General features: G+C 35.0%; 1 protein-coding gene across 3 annotated transcripts in view; it reads left to right on the top strand.

The window, feature by feature from the left end:
* Window positions 1-24,434, top strand: part of SGCZ (sarcoglycan zeta) — a 438,735-nt gene extending 414,301 nt beyond the window's left edge. Inside the window, exons 7-10 of one of the 3 annotated variants that reach the window (XM_057420312.1) lie at window positions 9,399-9,522; window positions 20,458-20,587; window positions 20,723-20,788; window positions 22,024-24,434. In XM_057420312.1, coding sequence (XP_057276295.1) covers window positions 9,399-9,522; window positions 20,458-20,587; window positions 20,723-20,788; window positions 22,024-22,025 — 322 coding nt within the window. In that variant the 3' untranslated portion in view covers window positions 22,026-24,434. Of the gene's footprint in view, window positions 1-9,398; window positions 9,523-20,457 lie in introns of all 3 variants that reach the window. The other 2 variants (XM_057420309.1, XM_057420310.1) reach the window with 2 other exon arrangements.
* Window positions 24,435-25,753: the final 1,319 nt, after the last annotated feature.

Genomic DNA, 25,753 nt, shown 5'->3' with positions numbered 1-25,753 from the left:
TTAATTGAGTTTCATGTAGTTAATAGTCTCCATCCCTGATCTGTGACTGAGCTAAAGGTTAAAATCAGGTCAAATTGCCAAAACTTATAATAAACCTTTCAGACTGGGAAGCAAACACTGTAAGACTCATGATTTGGCAATGGTAGAACTTCTAGTGAAATTGATAGAAAAGATGGGTTAAAAGAGTCATCTGTTGTGTTAGGTCCTTTAGTCTAAACTCATTAGTATGCAATGCTTTATGTTGAAAGATTCATTAGAGAAAAGAATTACTAAGGGATTAAAGATAACTAAAAATTGGGGTGAAGTAGAAGGTGGGTATATTGTGAAATCCAAGGAAATATTTTCCCCTTGAAAAGATACCAAATCTTCTAGGAAACAGAAAATAGGTAGATGTCCGTTCTGGAGCTTAAGTATTTTATATAGTGGGGTATCTAATAAGAAATAAAAGGCAAGACAAAGAGTGTATTTAGAGACATTTTAAGTGGTATATAATAAGCACATATTGTTCATAGCCTTCCTTCAGCCTTGAGGGAGATTTCAAAGACTTTCTTCAGGACTCATTATCAGTTTTAATAATCCTCTTTCTGCTAGAAGGAGGTACATGGGTTTGGAAGCACTAGCAATCAGAAGATCTGGAGCACTAGAATAAGAATGTTGTGAAACTCAACAGTGTGATGGTGAATAGTGGACAGAAATTAGCACCCTGCCTCTCAGATGCAGGAAATTCAGGAATAGCATTTCAAAAGGAAAAATAGGGACAATTAAAATTCTTTATCAGCGACTGGATTATGATTGCTTTATGATTATGTCTTGCCATTGTTTCAGGAACACACAGATGGGCTCCAAGTATAGCTGTCTTAGGCTAACAAGGTTATGAGTGCAAATATACCCTATGAATTCTCAGTTTCTACAGGTCTCAAGACCTGTATAAAGCTTGGAGCAATAGAAAGCATCGGCACAGTGCTGAGTTACTGAAAGATAAGGCAGCTTTACACTCTGCAGCTTAGTGTAAAGGCAGCTGAAGAACTTTCTTTACAGGAAGCTGGCTCAGGTGTAATAGCAGCTACAGCCAGCAGAGATGCTCAGGGTCCCAGGGGCAGATGCACAGGGGCTCAGTAGTGCTCTGCTGTTGTGCCCTTGGCTCCACCAGGGCATGTTGCATCTGAGGTTGCCCCAGGGTTGTTGTACCACTTCAGACCCAAGCTACTGCTACATGTTCAAGAAATTCTGGTTCCATGTAGGTCCACCTTACGACTAGGTACAAGAGCACAAGCTTTGGTCAACTATTTCATTTTCTGAGATATTCCAGGTAGAGGTGGTTGACTATTTTTTTAATTGGAATTTGAACAACAGTTCTTAATGCCTAGGGGCTGATGTTAGTGACAGCAGAAATAATTTCTGAAATGCTTTGTATTCGAAAACAAATAGATTCTTGTTCCACCGTACCTGCATACTCCTTTTGCTGTAGTCTTTCTATTGAAATGTGATCTGATATAGTACTTGTAGTTCATAAAACTTGTACATTAAAGCCAAGTAATGCTGCTGCAACATCCATAATATTTCAATTTCCTGCCTTTCTTATGATTTTAAGTGATTAGGCTTACTACTGCAATAACAAAAAGCGTTATTTGTATTTTTATCACTTGATCAACATTTAATTTCCTTATTCTTTCCTTATACTAAATTTCTCACCAGATATTTTCTTACGCTAGCTTTTCCTCTTCATATGAGTATCTCCATTTTCACTCTTTAGACACTTTTCCAAGAAAACAGGACTTCTTAATTTTGCTGTCTATCAATTCTCTCCCCTCATGTCCCTGACAGTTTGTGAAACAGCTAGGCAGTCTCATCCATATTTGATAGAAAGGCAAAAGATCTTTAAGTTTCTATGTGTTTTCAGAAAACCAGTGCCTAACTAGATGCTAACAGTATATCAGAAAGTATTAGTATTTATAGAAATTTACCTATTTCTATACATATGGGTTCAGGCTAACTTATCTTGCTTCATGGTCAGGTCATTATTATAGTACGTGGAGGACATGAGGTTCCTAGCAGTGTTGTGGGTGCAGAAAGCATGGTTTGGGTTCTTATCCTAGCACCATGTTGGAGCCAGACCAAAGATCTGAAGCTCATACAGGCTGGATATGACAAAAAAGAAGGCTCAGAGGATGGAGAGGCATGTAGTGGATAGTTACAGGGAGTACATGAGTTTGTAAAACTATTATATTCCAGTGTTCACAACCTTCAGGTTAAAACTTAAACAGGGGAAGTTTAGGTTGGATATAAGGAGGAAATTCTTTCCTGTTGGGGTGGTGAGGCACTGGAATAGGTTGCCCAGGGAGGTTGTGAATGCTCCATTCCTGGCAGTGTTCGTGACCAGGTTGGACGAGGCTTTGGGTGATATGATTTAGCGTAAGGTGTCCCTGCCCACGGCAGGGGGGTTGGAACTAGATGATCTTAAGGTCCTTTCCAACCCTAACGATTCTATGATTCTATGAATCTATTGCCTATAATTATACAGAGAACTGCAGAGGTAGCCTCAGCAATAGAGAAGAACAAATCATCTTACACGTCTTATTGTGCAATTTTCATTCTCTGCTCAGTTGTATTTCAAGATAGAATTCACTGCCAAAAATAAAGAAAAACCTATTTGGTATCTTTGTAGTTCACCACTCCACTTTGTGTAGCAGAAAGTAAAAAAAAACCCTCTCTCTAGTTCTCTCCAAAATGATGCTTGCCCTAAAGAAGTGACTGAAAATAAACTAAAACTTTCCTTCTTTCCCTAGGGTTTCTTTGGTTCGTTTTTTTGTTTGTTTGTTTTTGTTGGGTTTTTTTGATGGGCTGTTTGTCTTCTTGGCCTGTTCAGATACAGACACATATTTGAGCCATTGGAGAGTATATTCCAAGGTCTCTGCTAGGCTTAATCTGAAGAAGTTGAATCAAACTTGTTAAAGGAATCTCAGCAGAATAATTTCCACATGAGATGCAGTTTCCTTATGATGTAGATCAGCTAAAATATATCCAATTATATAATCTCAAGGCACTTTAGGGAAACAATATTGAAAACATCATTGGAGGATTACAGGTGGTCTGGACTGTCACTTCTGAAGCACAGGAATCTAATAGTTTTCAAAGCTGAGAATATTTTATGTCAACCGGTTCTCTTGCATTTCCCGTTGTTCAAAGAGCCCAGTCTGGCTGTTCAATCTCCCTCAGGCACTTTATGTTCAGATCTTACTCTTGACAGCCACTTGAGCATTATCTGTGGGCATGTTGCTTCAATCTCTGACAAGATAGATTTCTATTTTAAGAAAATATATACTGAAGTACAACTCAGGTAATGGAGCTATTTCTGGGAAGAAAATAAATTTTATGTAAGGACGTTTAGTGGAGTGGCAGGGCATATGTAGAAGGGGTTTCAGGTCAGAACAAAAGTAAGGAACATTATGGGAAGAGGAGTGCTTTGGGTGGAATAGGGGTAGCTCTAAGGTGTCAAGGATACAAGGAATTCTTTTCCCGTGCCTTTTCTTAAGGGACTGTTTTGGATTGTCTCATACACAGATCTTTGTCTCACAGCCTGTATGTTTAGACTTTGAAGCATGTTGATTTTTTTTTCTCTAAGAAATGAAAGCACACGTTCTAGACCTCTAATTTCTACTAAGTTTTTTGATTCACAAAAGTTTGAGTTTTAGTGGACTTTACATTCCATAATGCATGAATTCTTGCTACCTGAGATTCCAGTTAGGCCTTGGTTTATGTTCTTAATTTTTTAAAATTTATTTATTTTTGTAGTTTCCCTGTGTTTAGCTATTCTGGCTGTGTCCTCACCCACTCTAAGAAACAACCAGACATTAAGTTCTCTCTAATTTTCCTCATACAATCTGCTTATTTTGCTAAGCTCTTGCTTTAAATACTTGATCTCTCCAGCACTCCTCACCTTTCCTTGATGTTTCTTCACTTTTCCAAGTGCTTTATTAACATCACTGAAAAATTCTTTGATGACACTCTATTCCTTACTTTTTCCCCCTCGGTGACTAATATTTTTTAATATTCTCATAAGAGATGCTCAATTTCCCTATTTGGGGAAATTGTTTTTCTGATTTATCGTCTATGTCAAATAACATCAAAATATTCAGTGGTTTCAGGCGTTGTCATGATAATGCAGACCCATTGAACTGAAAGTACAAGACAATTAGAACTCAGATTTGAGCCCAGTCTGGTGATTTCTGGGTTAATGAGAATTTCAGGAGTTACAGTAAAGGCATGCTGACACATGCCGACGTCAGTGACGCACAGAGCACAGACATAACATGAAAGGGTATAGAGAATCCCAATCTTCAGTTCTGATTTAAGTCAACAAATTGTCCTATTTAAATTTACTGTCCATGAGTTGCCAAATTGAACATTGGGAAAACAAAATCATGTTAATATTTACTCATTTAGGCTATTACTTTTTCCTTAAGATATCTATTTAACTTTTTCTAACTTAAGACTCACGTCATGAAGTCACAAAATAGTGACAAATTGTTCCCTTAAAGTTTAGGTTCCCACATAAATCAAAGAGAGCTTCACATGAACATATAAGAATTTATTTCTTAATGAAGAATAGTTGTTGATCAGTGGCAATACTAAGGATCCATGAGGCCTGCACATTTATATATGCAGTTCATTAAAAAAAAAATCATCCTGAAAATATAAGCATTTGATTAATGCAACAAGCATTAGAATGCTGCAAGCTTCAGGAGAAATAACTATTCTGGCAATGATTCATATGTATCTCAAAAAGGTACACATTTTGATACATTTACATGTGCCAAAATGATATTTTTAGTCACTTTATATGTTCAAAAGTGAACGTATAATCTTGTAAATAGTATAAGTAATGAGTTAAAAATAAGTGACTAGCAATTTTATATTCAGAGCATTCCCATTGTGATGTCACATGCAGCTAATAAAGAATCCTCTCTTTAAATAGTTATAAAATCTTAAAAAAGGCTTCCAGGTGTATTTGTCACTGTGATCATAAAATTACTTGGCTATTTATGAATACCACTGAAGTTTGCAGACTGATTTCCAGGAAATGGATGAAATGGAACCCCTAATTTTATCAAGCACCATTAGTGTTCAGGGGACTCCTTAAAGGACTCTCAGTCTCAGTGGAGGACTCTTGAAATCAGTTTTCTCGAGTGTCAGGACAGCCAGCTGTTCTTTTCATAATCATAGAAATGGAAAGAATGTATTTTTAAAATTGTTGGTGTTTCTGTAAAACAACGTTTTCAAAATTATATTTTGCAAATAATCTTAATTCAAATTTGGAACAAAATGGTTTGTTCACTCGTGGAAGAGAAAAGCGCTACTTTCTATGGGTTTTTGGGTTTGGGGGGGCTTGTTTAAAAGCAAGAAGTAGGAAGCAGGGAAAAGCGAGGCTTGCAGAAACTATTTGCCTTCCTTTTTCCTTGTGCATCTTACATCTCTGCAGCCTCAGTCTGCCACACCTCTTCTGCTACAGGCAGCATGATTGATGTCGCAATTATTTTAGTCTATTGAAATCTACAAAAAGGTGACCAAATTAATGTGTAGGTTTTCCACTGGTTTTATGTTTGCAAAACCCTTTTTAAAAAACAGGATTTCTATGCTGACTGAAAAAAAGCCACAGCAATGTACGTTAGCAAGGCCATCATATATAAAACTTAAATACTTTGAAGTATTTCTTGACCCCCAGCTGTAAAGGTGCCAGTAAAAGGGAAATGAGTACCTGCTTTTCATGTGCAATCTCTAGTTGACAGCCTATTTTTTAATCTCATTTTGAATACCAATTCCAAAGTGGTGGAGGTTCATATTAGCCATTTTACTAAGTAGCATGCATTGGATCCACTGCTTAAATAGACAAGAAACAAATAAATTATTCACATCTGAACAGGGAAATTTTCTATTTCCTTCTCTTTTAAGAAATACCTTCTGCTAGCTAACAGAGCAAAATTAACATAGATAAATCATGTCCCATGTGAATATGAGGGATATACAAGAGGTAAACCTGAAATATTTCTTAAAACCGCAAATTAAATCTTTTGGTTCATATTTTTAAAATTATTTTCCTCTAATACAATCTAGGTCAGCTTGTAAACAGGAAATACTGAATGAAAAATAAATGTTTCTGCATTTCTAATGAGAAATATGTTAATACCTTCAAAGGAACATATTGAAGAGATTTGAAAAGTTGGCTTTTTTAGCAATAACTCTTTAATGAATTCAGCTCAAAGTCACATAGCTTTGATCCTCTGAAATTTATCTTTTTTTACAAATTAACCATTGATAATTAAGAAGAGAAAAAGACCTTCTCAGCTCTGGATAAATCATCTGTCTGCATCACCTACAGTTAATTGACAGACTATGTTATTTGAAAACCTCATTTTAAAAGCTTCTTTGTCTTTCCTTCAGTGTTGTAGTTTCTGTATAATAATAGCAGTAGTTACCTTCTCCATCACAGCCATTTATTGTTTGGGAAATAAAAAATAAATTGTATGAATAGTATTCATAGATGCAAATGACATTGTGACAGGTCATCAGTAGATCTGAAAGGAAAGCAGATTCTTGATAAGCTATTGTAGTAATTCATTTTTCCTTGGAGGAATGAGTATTACAATGTGGAGTGTTACAATAAGTTTATAGTAGAGATTAAAGCTTTCAGAAATACGACAAGAACTATTATAAACCAACTGCATATCAAACCTAATTTATTTCAAGACATTAAGGATATAATCTTTCTGTGTGTATAGACTTTGCATTTCCAGTAGCATCCTGCAGATTGTGCAGCTAAGTAATTTTTCAGATGTAGATCATCCCAAGAATAATATTAAGAAAAGTAAGTTAGTAACTGTCAAACAGATTTAGTCATTCACTTTTACTTGTTGATGGGTGGCTAATAATCAGCCCTTCATTAACATTTCTACCACATTATTTGATTTCAGGAAACTGCGAAAAAGATCTGTGGTCTCAAAAAGAATTTTCTTCTCCATAATGCGTAGAAGGCTGCTATTAACGTCTCAAGTTCAGAAATTAACTGCCCAAATGTCTTTTATTTTAGACTTCCAGACAAACTGGAAATCATTTAATGTTCATGAAAAACAGTGATGACACCAGAAAAAACAACTTCAAGCTACAAGCTCTCATATGTTTCAGGAGAAAGAAGAAAGTTTATTCCTCAAACAAAATCATAGTTTCTTGAAACATATTCCTAAATAGATTTTTATTGTCCACCTGTTGAAAAATTTCAGTCAGGTCTGAGAGTGGTTTTGATGTTAGGAAACCAGAAATATTTGTGACTTTGCTGATACCTATAAATTCAATGCAATAAATGTAGTTAAGAGCACTTTTGTCTTCATGATTATGAAATGGCAGCTGAAAGCACTAGGAAATATTAATATTCCTGGAAAGAAGCTTATAAATTGCAAAAAATATGCTGCTGAAAAATATGGAGTGGCAGCATATAATCATTTAGTATTTATACATATCAGTTTCATTTTAAGTTCAAGGTAAAACCTTTTTAAGGCAACAGCACTTTCAAAAATCTGATTTCTAAATTTTATAGTTTATATTGTTTCTAAAGGGTTTGGAACCTCTTTTTCTGCTATCTTATAGCCATCAGAAGTTCACAAACCACCACCTGAAAAACAGTGATGTACATGATTAAATAATTCATGATACTTAGATTCTTCCTGGTACAAAGAACTGCAAAACCTTCTATTAACTTCTCCCTATAGAGTGTCAAAAAAGAAAAAAAAGAAAGAAAAAAAAAAAAACAGAAAATGGCTTAGCACTAACAGAAATACAGATATTTTTCTACTGCTCCTATCTGTATGCATCACATGCTTTTTTTATATAGGTAGCTGTTTTACTCTATCTGGACACCTGCTTTTAATAGTTCCATTTGTGTTACCAAATAACTGCTTTCCTTTTTTGTTCTCTTGGACTGTTTAGGTACAGATACATTTTCTTTCCTTCCACTCCTGAGTTTCAGTGACATGTAACAAACAGAAATATTTTACAGACATCATCTCAGCGCCTTACTGTGTGTGCAAATGTAGCATTTTGGTTTCAAAACTATAATCCATCACTATTCTGTACATTTAAAATATTCAGTTGTTGAATACACTAAAATTCTCTTGTTCCGTTGCTTGACAGACCTTTCATTTGGCTTTTCTGTAGCAAATTCTTTGTCAATCTACTCTTTCCTTTATATATCTAGTACCTCATTATATTTTTGGATGGATGTTACCTAACATTCAAAATACATTTTGTTGAAGAGGGAAATACAGTATTTGCTTCAAGCTACTCATTCTAGATATTTCTGTCATTAATACATTTCATCTTACAAAAAGGCTTTGTTCAGGTAAAGCGGAACTGTGTTCTGTCGTTATATTTTTGGGATATAAATGGATTAAATGATTTGTCACCCTCTTAATGGACCTATACAGTAAGTCTACAGCTGAACACAACTGGAATCCAAATTTTTGTTTCTTAGTTCAATACGACTTTCATCCAATCATCTTTCCTAGTCAGTCTGTGAGCTAGACTTCTATGAAATCTTTGCATTAGTACTTCCCTTTTAAGAGAAACCAGCACAGTACTGTGGGATCCTATATTTAAGATAGTATTATAGTTCGCATTAAGGGTGATGGAGGATCTCAGGTACACAGTAGAGAGAAATGTAAAGACTGACAGTAGAGGAACAGTAGTTGTTTTGAGGACAGATACCAAGACCCAATGATATGTGTCATAACACTATTATAACAGGGTTAAAGAGGTGAACAAGTATTTTGCAGAACAGAAAAAGCATGCAAAACCCCCATGATAATAGAGACATAACAGAACCTCTTTTCTTCTCTTCCTCATACATAATGCTGCTACACCTACTCCAAAATATAAATGAACCAGTGAAGGCAGAGTATTTCTAATCAGTTTTACATCATTGCTTAAAACATTTAAGTGTTTTGTTTTCCTGTTATTTAGTTGACATTTCTTACCAGACACTAAGCAGACTTTAGTTATTAACTTGTCTCTACAGAAACACTCATGGAAACGTGTGGATTCTTAAGTACCTATATTTTAGTATTAATATAGTTAAGTAAATTAGGTGCTAATGCTGGAAAGCATCACTAAGCAGGCGATCTTATATCAGTGTATGCCTAAATGTTGTCTTAAATAGGAATAGATTTAAACAGGTACTTAAATTTTTCTTTCTACAGATCATAAAGTGTAGTGCAAGAATCACACACATTTTTACTTCTATACCTCTCAAAATGCATTCATTTCTACATGCAGTGTGGGTTTTGGGGCTGGGTGGGTTTTGGTGCCTTGATTCAGTGCTTTTTTTTTTAGTGATTGCTTTTGTGTTTCAGACTTGAATCTCCTACTAGATCTTTGGTGATGGAAGCACCCAGGGGAGTGCAGGTCAATGCAGCTGCAGGAGACTTAAAGGCTACCTGTAGGAAAGAACTTCACTTACAGTCTACAGAAGGGGAGGTAAGTTCTGCCAGTGTTCTGTAGCTCTGCCAGGCGTAATGCAAGAAATGTGAGGACAATTTGTTCAGTAGCAAGGTAAACATCACAAGAAGAGTTCTCCATTTGCCTATGTTAAAGTAATATTGGTATAGCTTGCTCAATTATTAATTCTCATTTGCTTTTTGCAAATATTTGAATTACTAAGTTTTATTCACACTGAAAATGTTAGATGAAAATAGTGATGGTGGTAAAAAATTATTATGAATCTAACAAACTGAGAGACTTTTGGACTAATTTGGGTGAATACTTCATTAAACCATGAAGAGGTTTAATGAATTAAGGCCCAGTTAGAATTCAACTTGGTTAGGGATGTGAAAGATAACAGGAAGTGATTCTATAGGTACATTGCAAATAAAAGTTAGACTAGGAACAATGTGGGCCCTCTCTGGAAGCTGTCAGGAGAGCTGGCTACCCTGGATTTGGAGAAGCCTGAGGTACTTAATGACTTCTTTGCCTCAGCAAATGCTCTGACCACACCACCCAAGTCTTGGAAGGCAGACAGAGGGACTGTGAGAATGGAGACCTTAGGCCCACTGTAAGAGAGGATCTGGTTCGAGACCATCTTAAGAACCCGAACGTGCGATGATCAGGGGACAGGAGCACCTCCTGCATGAAGACAGGCTGAGAAACTTGCTGCTGTTCAGCCTGGAGAAGAGAAGGCTGCACAGAGACCTCATAGCAACCTTCCAGTATCTGAAGGGGGCCTATAGGGATGCTGGGGAGGGGCTCTTCATTAGGGACTGTAGGGATAGGACAAGGGGTAACGGGTTAAAACTTAAACAGGGGAATTTTAGATTGGATGTAAGGAAGAAGTTCTTTACTGTAAGGGTGGTGAGGCACTGGAATGGGTTGCCCAAGGAAGTTGTGAATGCTCCATCCCTGGCAGTGTTCAAGGCCGGGTTGGACAGAGCCTTGGGTGATATGACTTAGTGTAAGGTGTCCCTGTCCATGGCAGGGGGGTTGGAACTAGATGATCTTAAGGTCCTTTCCAACCCTAACTATTCTATGATTTGCTCTACATGTGTTCTGTTTCCTGAAACTGTTGACCATCTCTGTAAGAGAAACAGTTCTTCAATGATATGTTCTCTGTACTGTTTTGTCAGTGTCTTGTGTTAGTGGTCAGCTTGACATCAAAAGATTTTGTATAGATTCTGTATGTGTACACCTGTGCAAACTTATTAAAATAATTTTTAATTGGGTCACTGGTTTGGTTGGCAGTCCATGTATTGCAAAAACACATGAAAGATTTCTGATATGAGAGTCTTTCAGTCTTCAGTCCTTAAAATGACATAACATGAAAAAAAAAAGTCATGCAAAGGTATTAAAGGCTCTCAGATTTCTACTAGACTCTTTGGAGAAATGGATATATTTTCAAACTGTTGTAGGATTTGCCAGTTTACAGCATTTTTGGTAAAATTATTTTTATTTTAAATATCGAATTGGGAATAGAGCTCTTCAGAAATTTTTTGCATTTTCTGTTTGTAATTTTTAGTTTCTACCAAATGTTCCCAAATACTTTACAAGCTATTCAAATAAGCACAACAAACAAAACCCTCACTGACATCTTCATCAGATAATCCCCTGCAATACACACTCTTTGCATTACAATGCTGATGGAAACATTTTTGGCCAATACACTGAATCAAAGGCCTATTTTGCTAACATTTTTCTATTGATGTAAGTATGAATCCCGCATAATTAAAGCAGAATATTTTCCTAATTCAGAGCCTCTAATATTTATATACCACATGCCCCATCTTGTTTCTGAGTTTCTCCAAAAGCCAGCAGCTCTTCTCTCAATCTCTCCTGTTTAATTACCACCTCTCTAAATATGAAGTCTTTGTTACTGTTGCCTAAAGTTGCCAAGGTAACAATAAGGACAATATAATCCTCTTTGAATAGTAAATACTATCCTCTCTCACCCTTGTCCTTTCTGTGGGCATATTTATTGCAGGGACTACAGCTGGTTGTAACCTTTCCTGCTTCACATCCATAAATTCCTACCTGGCCCAGTCTACTATGTTTCCTGCATTTATTAACATAAATTTTCCACCTGCTATATATTTCTTTATTCTTTCCCTTCATGATATTGCTAGAGTCAAGTAATATTCAAATGAAAAAATTTAAAAGAAGAAAACGAAACCAACAGGAAGACTGCTACCTTTTCTCAATGCCCTCCCTAAAGCAGCATTGCATCTATGTCTTGGTTAAGTGTCATCCATCTCTGTGGTGCTTTGTACAAATATTTAATCTGCATATTCATCGGGCTTTTTTTGTTTATATCAACACTGTGAGTTTATTGCATGACTTCTAATTTTCTTAAGTAATTACTACAACTTATTTAAAAGATAGTTTTGGAAATAATATGCTGTAACCTCACTTGAACTTTGAAAATGGGAACCCAAGAGAAGTTATAATGACTACATATGTATTATTCAGAATTGAAAATCAGTTCAGTATTAAATGCTTTGTAGGAAAAAAATTGCCAGTGTGAAGCAGACTTTCCTGAAGTTCATATGAAAAATCACTATATTCCCATATGTGGCAAGTAAGACTTTGCACATATGTGATTTTGCACATTATATGTTAGATTGGTAGGTATCAGAAAACAAGCTACCGACCTTTCCCCACTCTTCCCAAAGGGCTGTTCTGTAAACATACATTCAACAATGTTCGAAGTGTCTAATTTACTCTTGGATACTTGCAATTCCAGGAAGATCTGTAAAGAGCTGTACTCTAAATCCACTGAAAAATTCCATCCTGAGATTAGACCAATGCATTTATAGCCCACTGTTTTATTTCTTACACTGAAGAGAGTCAGAGGAAAATGCAGAAACCCTGTGGAAGGCATATGATGAGCTTCCACAACATTACAGGTAGTGCAAAGCTACTGTGGCCACATTAGGGACTTCCAGGGCTAATTGCAGCTTGGTGTGAGTAATGGGGGTAAACATCTGATGGATTAAATGTCTACATAACAAAATATCGATTGGTGTCCTTGCTTACAGTGCTAAAGATACACCACAAATTAGCAGACAGTGTAGAAAAAAGTGTAAAGTGTTTATCATTTTTAAGAAAGCACCTTCCAAACCAAAACAAAGTATCTAGGTCAGAACTAATCCTCATTTGGACCTAAAAATGTATGCTTTATCAGTCAGGTTTCTTGCAAGAATAAAGAATATTTCTTTTGTGAATTGGATCTATGAACTTTTTTTTGTCCTAGAAAAATACAGGGTTTTTTATATTATTCTCACACTGGTTGTAGTTAACTAAATTTAACTTTTCAATGTTTCTAATTTTATTCAAAAAAATCACAAATATGAGAATTACTATATAATATAATTATTGATCCCTTGTGACAGGAAATAGCTATGTATCATTTGCAATCAGCTATAACCATGTAGCAGAACATTATGAATTTACTGTGCATTAATATATGAAACATGAATTTTCCTTTTATTTTAGAATAATTTCAGAATACAAAGAAAATAAATGTGTTTATGAAATACTTTTCCTCTAGCCTTATTTCTCATGCAGTATAATCTCTAGCCTCCCACATCATAAACTAAATGCTTCTGCAAGCATTCTGAATTCTGCTGTTTTATACATTTTATTTACTACAGTATTATAATAATCCTTTTACCCCTATTACACATTATAATGTATGATCCCAGACCGAATACTGGGGGCTGTAATTTACTTAGATTCTGATGCCCTTTATAAAGCTCTTGAACTGTACTCTTGTGAGTCGAAGCATCAGCAGAATCCTTTGATTCAATTATAGCTTGGTATTTAATTGTGAACTATGTATTATTCTATAAATAAACCATAACCAATGGTTTAAAGCAGCAATCATTTACAAAGAAAATGAAATGTGAAGCTTCAGGCAGTAGCTTAATTTATTGGTCACGTAACAAGAAAAAGAACATTTCTTCTCTGGAAATTCAGCACAATGACTACTATTTGACAGCTGCTTCTTTCACATGTGAACATAATTCAGATGTACAGATCAATTTCAAATTCTGTAGGTACTAAATTTTGTTAGGCATAAAAACATGTTAGGATTTAACCTGAAACATTATATAACAAGCTTAAAGGATTTGCTTAGTTGATATTGTCCACTCATTCACCTAACAACTAATTTTAATGGTTTTGACAATACATCACTCTCTTAAGAAGAAGACTGCTAACTAGCCTCAGATCTTACAAGTCTTGTGCAGCTGCTATGTATTTTTGCAAGCAGCTTCTATGGAAGCTGGAGTCTACACTTGCATTGCATCCTGTTGACTATCAAAGTCCAAGTAAATCAAAAGGGGAAAAGTACACAGAAGCTTCTAATTTTTACAACTATATTCGTATTAGTCACCCTGTCTGACCTTTTTCCTATTTATGTCTTTATCCCCTTGTATTTCCTTGTCAAATTACATGCCTTCATAACACTGTTTGTAGACTGTATTTGGTTGTTTCCTGCATAATGAGCCTGATCTCTTGGTAAGGCCTATAGCTGTCACATTAAAAATGAGCAATAATCTTTAACAGACATTTTATTTAAAATCAGTGTAGCAGACAAGAAGCCTAGTTTATATTTACCATTTTAGCACAACACAGTTTATGAAGTGTGTACCCAAGATTATTTTGTAGAGGCAAACAAATGCATATAGTGCTAACATTTGTTCTATAATCCTATCTGGTCCTCCTTCTAAGTCCAGGAGGTGTCTTTAGCACAAAGATTAATACTTAATAAAACTGGAGTAATCTTCACTTGTAAGCCCAACCAGCAGCTCCTTTTTAGCTTTGGTTTTGGTGGGTTTTATGCTCTGAAATAGAAAAAAGAAAAAAGAAAAAGAGGAATTTTTTAATTAGCTGAATAAACTGAAATGGAATTACCTTGTTCTGCAAGCTGCTTGCCATCACTATGGAGGAACGGCTGATCAAAGGCAACATTTGGTAGATTAGTTCAATTTGTCTGAATTATGCTTGTCTGAGACTAAACGTTTGCAAAAAAAAATTTGACACGCATGAAGTGAAAAAAGCAATGGCAGGCTCTAAAGCTCAGACACTAACTATTTATTCACTAAAAATTGTCTAACCAATGTGTGCTGCATTTTGTTTTCATAGTCTTTTTTCATGGTATTAACCAGTTGACTTGTCACTGTTGTCTGGGAGGAAAGGGAAGGGATTAGTGGGAATGAAGTGGAATTTTTATATATTTTTTTAATTATTGGTTTCAAAAATTCAATTAAGATGTTTTGACATGTATTTAAAATTATTATAATACTATGTCACTTTTTAACAAAACATTTCCTTTTCACTTAAAACTCTTATTAATGTGTGAGTTAATTTGCAGCAAAATACACTTTAGTGTAGAAGTCTGCAACAAAATACAGTGTTCCCAAACTATAAAAGCAGTGTTTTAACATCAGCCATCTTTGAACTGTTCATGGGCAAATTTTGAAGAGCTTTTTGACACCATAAACCATTTTATTTTAAGGTTAAAAAGAACTGACAATAAATAATTTATAATGTTAATATATTTCCATTAACATCATATTTTAATCTAGTTCTGATTTCAAGTGTAATTAATTAATTTTTGTATTCAGTAGATTAAGTACAAATATTCCAAATGCATTTCCCTTTCTGCATTGGTTACATAAACCAAAAAGATTTCGCATCTGTCCTTTGATAGAATGAATTTGCAAAGACTTCTAATATAATGGAGAATTTGCTTCTAGAAATTTTTGTGTACAAGACTACCACTGGCATTCAATAAGCATCGGAGCTTGTAAGCTTCTACTGGTCAACATCCACAGCACCCCCAGTTTGATCTTCCCTGAAAATGCTGTCATTAACAGAAAGAATAAACACACCAGAAAGTTTTTGCTTCAGTAGCCACCAATCTAAATTGCACTGGGGTTATAACTCAGAATTTACAATATATGCTTATACTTATTTAACATGAATTTCAAAAAATGTGTACTTAAAATGAATCATGACTTTCATGAACACCACTTTGGGACAGAAGAGTCAAAAAATTTCTGCATATGAAAATTACATAGTTGAGTCTAATGACCAAATCTATATAATCCTTTTTGTATGTATGCTTCTGATAGCATCTGCAAAAGAGCAAAAAGACTGGCCAAAATCTTGTGTTGTTATAATTCAGGTTACTTCAGAAGACCATAAGGAAATTCAAAAGGTTTATTTAGTGAGATGTCATTGCACTGTCTTCTCACCAACCTTTTAACTGTCCTTCTTTTCTTTGACATTTTTTTCGAGTTTTCTGCCATTTCTTAACTACAGCAGCCCTGAAAGATGCCTTTGCAGCTCTGTAGAATTACCTGTCTAATCAAACTGTACATAATACAGAAAATTCTTCAATATTTATAACTCCTAACTTTTCTGTTTGGCTTTATTAGCTTAGCCTGTTATCTCCTCTCTTGAGAAGACTTAGTCAAGGACCTAGTGGAGAACTTTTATATATGGCAGGTTTGTATCTTTGTATGAAATGGCTTGTAGGAATCTTTAATCTTTTACCCCATGACTATATCTTTCTCACTGAAAGTTGTTGGTTTGTAGATAATCTATATTTTGGTTTATCTTCCTCTCACTGTGCAGGTTAACACAGTCTGTTGAACAGATGACTTGCAGATCTCTGTTAGCAAAAATGTGTGTAAAACGTAAATTCTTTTTATTCCTATCACATGCCCTACAAGTTGAATCAGTTTGCTACTTTAGTTAGTCAGAAATCATTTCTACTTTCAACTATTATAGTACTAATTTATTTTTCTCAGCACTAAGATGCACAAGACAAAGTAGTGATCTAAACCCTAAGTATTTTGAGGGAATGATGCTGCTCAGTGCTCTGCTCTCAAATAGCATTTCTGAGTAGATGCTGCCTTATCCATTTTGTAAGCTGTCAGTCAGTCTCCTACAATGTCTCAAGAATGGATAAAAGTTGTGGGTTTATTCTTGCCTATTTATCTTCTGAGGTATGAGATTTTCAGAAAGTGCATGACTGTCTCATGGCCTTGATGAATATGATAATGGCTTATCTTGAACCTTTCACCACACAAAAGGTGAGAGAAAGACTGGGTGTAATAGGAACTTCCAGTAACTCCTGTCATCTAGCAACAGTGTTCCCTGGGAACATAATACTGTTCAGTTTTTGTCTTGTCATTTCTTCCTTTCTCTTTAAACATGACTTTCCAGGCATGAATTTCAGGTTTAGCAGATTGTAGGAGGGGAGAAGGTATACTTTCAAACATTGACTATGTTCCTCTGAAATTCCTTACATATTAAGGCTATCTTGATAATGTGTTAGACACCTGCTTAAGTAATAGATAGCAATGTTGCATCTCTAAATTTAGTCTTTATTTATAGCCTTGACAGCCTATGTACAGAGTAGATTTTAATGCTGTCTTTAAGCTATCTTTATCAATTCTCTTCATCTCAGGCTTCCCCAGGGATTTATAGGAGTCTATTTAATTTGCTCAGCCTTCCCAATTCTGCAAAGGCATACATAGAGCTTGTTAGACTTATCACAGCAAATACACCTTCACAAGAAACCACTTAAATTTTTCTCAGGACACTATACCCTGGTATACACACTGCCCACCAGATATTCCGAGATGTATGCTGGGACAGGACCTTTTAGCAACTGTTCAGGATGATGACACCAGAAAAACCTGGATTGAGTTACATCACAGCATGACATTTGAAAGCACCAGTTGCAAACCATGCACAGCTGCGCTTATAAAGATCATTTAATTTAATGAGCAAAATAACTGAGCTACATTGTATTGTAATGCACTCTGGAGTAAGGTCACCGGATTAGAGTGTTAGAGCACTACACTACAGAACATCTGCAATGAGGGGCTGCAGAAGTGCAGGTGTCCTGATGTAAACAACCGTAAAAATATTGAGCTCCTAAAAACAAAAGATAATAAAGAGATTTTAATCTAGACTGATTCTGACACATATTCCCTCTTATTTTTTGAGCTAATTCTTGCTTGAATCAAGACATGTCTTGTAGAACTCATTCAATTTTTGATTTACAGATTTCTCATGATCCTTCCCAATCACCTCTGTAGCTAAGCTGTTAAAATGGCCCTTCACACACTCTGTCAAAACTACAAGTAATCTTATGTCATTTTTGGATTTTCTTACATGTAGATAGTGTACACTGAAGAGCCTTTTATTGTCACATATATAATATTCTAATATCTACTGCTTCCATTTTTTTAAACAAAAGTATAAATGTAGTCTTTTCTTCTTGGATGCTATATCAGGACTTTAAAATCAGTATTGAAAGTCCCAAAGGCTATTCGGAATTTTTTTTAGATCTATTTGTTAAAAGTTATTAGGAGCTGCTGATTAAAAGTATATGACATTACTGGCTCCTATTAAATATCCTGATGAGTAACTGTCAAAATTGAAAATATTTTATCACAGTCATGTTCTGACATCAACACTTGATCTTTCTCCAAGTACAGAACTATGCTGGCAACTATTCATTAAAAAAGATAGACTTACATAGAACTTACACATTTGAATGCCACTGGATTTTATGCAAAGTTATTGATAACTCCACCATTGCTACATTAATAGTGGACTTGTTAACATTTCTTTTATTCTTGATCTGAGAAGTGAAAGAACACTTTTTATTACTCATCACTGCACTGATTTGACAATTTTGTCCTGTTTCCTTCCATTTTACCAATTTCTAGCTTCTAGTTTGCTATAAAATTCTTTTTTTCCCCACATCTTATTTTATTTTCTTGTTATGCTTGCTATAGTTACTTCCACATTTATTCCAGCTGAACTGAATATTTTACATGCATAATCTTCTATTTCGGTTAATATTCTAGCAGAATATTATTAAATTGTTCCCAACACCATCTGCATTTCTTCCATCTAAATTATTCCTAAAGAGGTTTTGACTCCTAATTATTTCAGGTCTATGATACTGGAGTTATAAAGCAGCAATGTGTGTATGCATGTGTAAATGAATCTTTCCTTTGTCATATAAATTACAGAAAAAAAAGATAATTTGCTGTATTTCAGTTTTGTAATAAATTTCTCTATCAGTCAGGATGTGAATTAAACTGGCAGTGTACCATGAAGCTGTCACCTGTGCCTCTGAGATTTTCCCTTTGCGTCCCTTTAGTGTAAATTTCCACCTATTACAGTGTTTTACTCTGGAGCTGGAGAACTCACAGTGATGGGGGGTGTTGTATTGTTTGGAACTGCTTTAAGCCTGTATCTCCTTTGATGATCCCGGTCATGTACAATGCTTATGCTGTGAATGGTAACATGACAGTGCATCAATCCTTGTACGGGAGTTTTTTCAGCAGCTTTAATTTTTTTCCCAGCCTGCTCTTTTAGTTCTATCCAGCAGGAGCTGAGTTGTGCTTCTGTGCTGCTTTTCTGCCACACACTGAAGATTTTATCATAAAATAATACTTGTCTCGTGTAGAAAAATGCAGTACTTGCCACATCTCCACAGGTTCTTTACATGTGCTGCCAACACTGTGATAAAATGGTGTCAAGCTGGCTTTCTTGATTTTCAATACCTTATGAAATAATACTAGCAAGTATTTAAGGAACTCACCTTTTCCTAAGCTTCACACGGTTATCTGCAGGGCTTAAAGCCATTTTGATTTGTTACCTGTCTGCTAGAAGTTTCTAGTCTGCACCTGAGGTAATAAATGTCTTACTTTGTCTCTTGTTTACTCCTTCCATAAATAAAAAATAAATTCTAAGCAGCTGGAGACTCATGGGTTTGTGCCAGCGAAAGACATGAAGGTTTCCTGATTTAGTTACAAATTTCATAGCATTGTTTATTTAACACCTCAAAAATGTAGCATAGTGTAAATATTGCAGAACTCAATACAGATTCGTGAAATTCGTGAACATTACCAGTATGTACAGTTTCATATTGACTTATTTCCAAAGGAAGGAGATTAAAAAAAACCCACCCAATATTTTTAATCATATTCAATGTTCAGAAACAAATGTGAATAGATTGATGCCCTTCTTAATAAGACTTCAACCTGAAATATTTTCTCCTCTTAATTTAGGTCAAATGAGCTCTTTATTTTGTGCATATGACTCTGTACCCTTGCTTAATTATTCTCTGGGTGTGGCTGTTGTTAAGCCCCTACACTTTAGCACAGTTCAGCATATATTTCCAGCTGCTTACAGGAGCACACTGGGGAATGTGCTTTCATATCACTTCACACTTACTAAAATACAAATTCTTCTAGAGCAAGGATATGCTATTGCCATGAATGAATAAATTGTAATCTTAAAATGTACAAATGAAAATTCAACCTGAGCAAGAGAGGGATGTTTTTACAAGAGTGTGTAGTGACAGCACAAGGCGTAACAGCTTCAGATTGAAAGAGGGTAGATTTAGATTAGATATTATGAAAAAAATACTCATCATGGGGGTGGTGAGATACTGGAACAGATTGCTCAGAAAAAGTTGTGGCAGTCCCATCCCTGGATGGGGCTTTGAGCAACCAGGTCTAATGGAAAGTGTGCCTGTCCATGGGTTTGGAACTAGATGATCTTTAATGCCTCTTCTAACCCAGACCATTCTATGATTCTATGAAGAATATTGTCATAACGTTTTTGTATGATGCTTCTTGCATCTGAATAAATTATTGGGTGAAGCAATTGCATGTACTTTAGTAATGCGTAGTAGTGGGTATACAACTGCACAGAGCTGAAAAATCAGAAATGTTGACAGCTGTTTATTTCTAAAAATATTTTTGCTAATATTTGTAATAATCTTTCTAATGCTTCTAGTAAAATATTTCTATGGGACTTTAAAATGCCATAGTGCTAAAAAAAATAAAAATGTACTTTCTTACTTTTTCCCTCCTCTTGTAGATATTTTTAAACGCAGATACAATTCGCCTGGGAAATCTACCAGTGGGGTCGTTTTCTTCCTCCTCCTCCTCCTCACCCAGCTCTTCAGCTCCTCGCCAGACTATCTATGAGCTGTGCGTCTGTCCCAATGGTAAACTTTACCTGTCCCCAGCAGGAGCAAGCTCCACATGTCAATCCAGTAGCAACATCTGCTTGTGGAGCTAGAATGACTCCAATTTATCCTCACACCAGAATAGCCTTTTGTTACTATCCCTCTGCTTCACAGTTCTGCTCGGTTTCCCTTGTGACAAGTTTGACGCTTCAAACGGCCTGCAGAGCAACTTCTTCCAGTGTAAGCAGGAATGCAGCGCTGCCTTCTCTTGTGGTTTGTGTTGCCACTCAACATAGAGATGGGAGTGAGATATTCAGAAATCAATGTATTCCTCATCAGGAAACCTGGGACATAATATCACCTTTTTTCCAAAAGGGAGAATAACACAGGTGCCTTTGCTACATGAAGTGAAGCACATAATAGTTTTAGATTTTTGCAGGACCTGGATATGAACTGCACATATATATATATATATATATATATACACTACATAAACAAATTTGCCCAGAATCTGATGGTGAGATGAATTGGTTCCCCCTGTATGATAACTTTACTGTCTGAAAGCACAATTTTCCATTCATCTTTTTGGATGTAAACTTTTATCCCTGAATTTTAAAATTTTAAAGCATTGTGTGATGCTTGCTTTACTAAACAATTAAATTCAGTAAATGGTTTTTAACACAAAAAGAGACAGAATCCCTCCCTGAGTTTGCTTTCTTTAAAAGTGTGTTCTTATTCTTTGTCTAGGGTTTCGTCACTAGGTAAATTTGGGAAGTGTTCAGCAATATTACCTTTCAAAGTTAAAAAGGCATCTGCTCTTTTTTGTCAGATCTGAATGGCCTTATATAGTATTTGTGTTGGCTACTGCATGTGAAGTGATTGTTTTAAGTAGAGCATACAGGTTCTGGAAAAGAACAACAGGGCAAAGACAGAAATACTGATGGTATGTTTGTTGAACAGTGTATTATTCTTCACAAGGTATTTATAATTGGCAAATGCAAAACCAAGAGAAAAATATTCAAAGGAACATCTTGTCTATTTTCTAGCTACACCTAACTGCTGCCATTTGAACACAGTACAAACCTCAGTATTAATGTGATGTGTAATGCTGAAAAGCAGTACACTAACAACTGGTATGACATTCACATTTATTATTCTCTTTTGTTTACCATCTGCTGCTAAGGTTTTCAAAGAAACAGTAATATATATAAAAACACGCATTAAATGACATTCAGTATTAAAAAGTACATTGATATTGCATTAACTTTATCAGGTCTGTGTTTAAATTATGCAGCCCCACTTGCACTCAGATCTCACTACTGGCTTTCTTCTTTGGCATATGGGATTTCTTTCTTGTATCGATGTTCATACTTGTTTGGCTTAGTTGGTAATTGAAATTTTATAAAAAATGCTTTGGTATGCTGCTAGGAAATTTATCATAACATTGATTAACAAGAGTATCTTGAAACTTGCAGAACCCAGGAATGTAAAACAGTATAAAAATGTTTGCTATTGTGGAAGATGGCTTGATTACATGAGGTAAGTGTGCTTTCTAATTCTGTCCTTCAAATTATATCACCTATCATGAAACTTTAGAGGCCTCAGATTGTAAGACCACCAACGCAATGATGACTTTTGCAAGGTAACTCTAAAGTCAGGGCAGACAGTGTAAGGTGGGTATTTCTACACATGGGTTTTTTTGGTTGTTTTTGTCTTAGAGAAAAATACGAAAATGAGCAAACTAATACTGTGATTACCTTTGCATTTCATTACCACCTAATAAGGTTGATTTTGGTTTCACTTCAGGTGAAATTCACTCCTATGCAGAGGTCCAGCACAAGACATGTCCATGGCTTGACTGGTGCTTCCCTTTCCATTGGCCCTCTTCAGAGGTGTGAATTTCCCCCATAGCAAGAATTCTGCACTTGCTGTTTCTACCAGTTAAATGAAGATTTCTAATTTGTTATTTTATCTCTTTAAAATAAGGCTGTTAACAGCTGATTTGTTATTTCATTGAGAATTTTATTCTACTTGGAAAGAAAATATATTAGAAAATATATTAAAAGCCTGAAGATTTTTAGTAGGAGGGACAGAAAGAGATACATATGACAAAGAAGTTGATAATAAAACATTAGAAAGTGTAGCTGTACAATACGCCCTTAAAACTGTAGGGAAACAGATGTCTTTTTCTAATGCACACAAAGAATAGAATATGTGGACAAATAGTATTCAGGAGGAAAGTATATAGATCTATATGAGGACACATCTATATGTATTCGTTTCTGTGCACACCAGCATACACCGGCAGCCTAAAAGATTAGCAGATTATAGTGACTAATCTATTTGGTGAATAAATTATGGCTTCTTACAAATTGCACACAGTAGACTAGGATGTGTTTCTCTCCTCAAATAAACCCACAGGATGGCTTGCTGATACTTTGTCAATTTTCCACTGAGAGTTTCTTATTTGTTTGCTCCTTACCTTGTGCGATTACTCACCTGTAATACATATGAAAAAGGTTTTTGCCCTCTGAATTAAAAGACCCAACCTTTACAAATTTTACACAAACTTAGGCAGGTAGGAGAAAATATCTTTTGTTACTAGATTAATTTTAAAAGAAAGGCTGGAATAATTTACCACTTTGCATGAAGAAAAGTAAGGGCAAAGGTGCAGGTGGCACAGTGGACTCAACAAAACCAAGCCAGTAAATCCCACATAGCTCTGCACCATCAGGATTTTCTTGCTTGGAGTCCCTTCATTCTAAGGTAGAGAGTATTTGAGAGCTTCAGCAACCCATGAAATAGCATAATGAGTTCTCATAATGTCTTAATATTCTGATGAATATCATAATATTGATGTTTTACTTTAAATCCACTGCAAACTGTAAGAAAGGGAAAATCTCAGGTTTTATTTTAAAGAATATTTCTAGCCCACATGATTTCAGAGAGTATTGGAAAAGTTATTTCAATGCATTTAGAGAACTAAAAAAATTGAAGCGCTAATAATCTGTAAGCAGCATCATTCCTGAGTGGAAGGAGAAACAGACCCAGTGGTTTTGAATGTTTGGAGCTGGCAATAGTGAAAACCTCAATAGCCAAGTTCTACTTACAGTATGCCCCCAAAATATGACAAAATATGACATAATTCTACAATCTCATTTCAGATGGAAGGAAACTAGAAGATCTTAATGTAAATATATTTAAAAATGGAGCCATTAGCTGTGCTATTTCAGTGATCGTTTTATAATGACGAGGTAATTTTTTTACAAAGCCACAAGATATTTTCAGATTCTTTTTGTCACCTTCATCATACATTCTTGGCCCTGTCTCCAAATTACTTCAGCCTTTGTTGGCTATTTATATTTGACAGGTTATGATTAAGCCCCAATGAATGCTTCTCTAGGTAGAGTGTTTATCTGAATGAATATTTTGATTGTGTATTTTAGAAAAGAGATGTCACTTATTCTGGTTAAGGCAGGAGTTTCCCACTAAGAAATCACTCTGTTGTGACAATTGTAGGGAAAAAAATCAAGATCTTAGTATATTCTTAAGCACTAATGTTAGTGCGATTAAAAAAAAGAAAAGGCATCTAAAATATTCCTCTGAGGTTTTTTATAGTATATGAATACAGTATCAAATAAAGCTCCTTTTTGTACTAGAATGTTTGTATGGAAACCTCTAAGATGGTATTGCAGCTGTTTAACTTCTTCAGCGCTATCCTTATAACAACAGTGAAATATATGGAAAGACCTTATTAGCTACATGTATTTGATACAGTAGATTTATCTTCTGTAAAAACATCTGTGTCATAATATTATAGGATACTGTCTCTTTCTTGTTAAAAAAAAAATAAAAAAATAAAAAAATAAAAGCATCAGCCAACCTCTGAGCACTGTTAGCTGTATGGTTTTGTATTGCAGTTCATTCATTAAATGATAAGACCAAAGACTGACACTTCTAACACTATAACACTGTTGCTTCTACTAATTCTGTTGGAATGAAGAAATGACAAGTTGTAATTACAACATGAAATTATAACATAGTTTAGATTTGTGCAGCATTTTGAGCTGTAGATTGTTCACTTTTTTCCAGGATTTTAATTTTTTTCAGGTGGTGCAATTACATTACTTTTCATGCATACAAGTATCTTCAGTGTTCCTAAGGAAATGAAAGAGTATGTATTCCAAAACAAGCCAAGATATTGCTTGTTTCAATTGAAGTTATACTGTTTCTCTTGCAAAACAGTGGCTTGACTGGATAACAGAATTCACTTCAAAGCATTCTAGATGCAGAGGGCTAGTAGGTCCGGACTGAAGATACAGCCATAAATATCTAGAAGGATGTAATGAAGGATGTTCTAAGATATTCAGTGGCTAACACCATGGGGGCTTTTTTATGTTCGGGGATTTTTGGTTTGGATTCTAAATCGTCTAAATAAAAATAAAAAGTAAAAAAAAATCTAAAAAACACAAAACACCATAAACATTATTAATTGTTATCAGTTGATTCACTGTAATGCACATGTAAGTTCAATCAGAGATTGAGTGTTATATTGTTTCAATCAGTACTCAGTAAAGGTCTGCTAACCGTTTTTGTTTTGTAACCTCCATGTTAATGATTTTCTTGTGTATATAGATATACAAAAAAGATGGGAACTATTTTCTTACACATACTATGCAATATGTTTGTAAAACTGCAATATTACCAAAATTACAAAAGCTGTGCTTTTGTACTGTCTTGCTTTATGTAAAAAAAACTCTTTTTTCTATTTAATGAACTGTCTTATAATTGTAGGTAATGTTAATCAAAAGTAGTATACTGGAACTTTCAGATTTCTTATTTCATTTTCTTTGTATTTTTCATTTTATAAAAATAATAGCAAGGTTTTGGAAGTTGGAAATTGCTTTTTCTTGGAAAGCTAAAGCTTTTACAGCATGTAATTAACACAATCAGTTTGAAATCTTTTGTGTACTTTCATTTGGTCTTAGCATTTTTATCTGATGCTACTATATAACCATAAATAAATGTGATACATACAATAGGAAACATATCAGAACTCATTTCAAGAGTAATTAAGGGTGGAATCTTCTAACAGTGAGAGGAAGATGTAGGATACCTGATAAGAAATTTTTAGGTTTTCTGTATATTTTTGTTTGATAGATTTTTTTGTTAGTGTGATTGATTTCTTTACTTCGGTCTACATTT

The sequence above is a fragment of the Pezoporus wallicus genome, unplaced genomic scaffold, assembly GCF_028554395.1.
Source record: "Pezoporus wallicus isolate ANWC-B61680 ecotype Strahan unplaced genomic scaffold, APGP_CSIRO_Pwel_v1 contig_5552, whole genome shotgun sequence".
Taxonomy (NCBI): domain Eukaryota; kingdom Metazoa; phylum Chordata; class Aves; order Psittaciformes; family Psittacidae; genus Pezoporus; species Pezoporus wallicus.
This window is presented reverse-complemented; position numbering and strand designations above follow the sequence as displayed.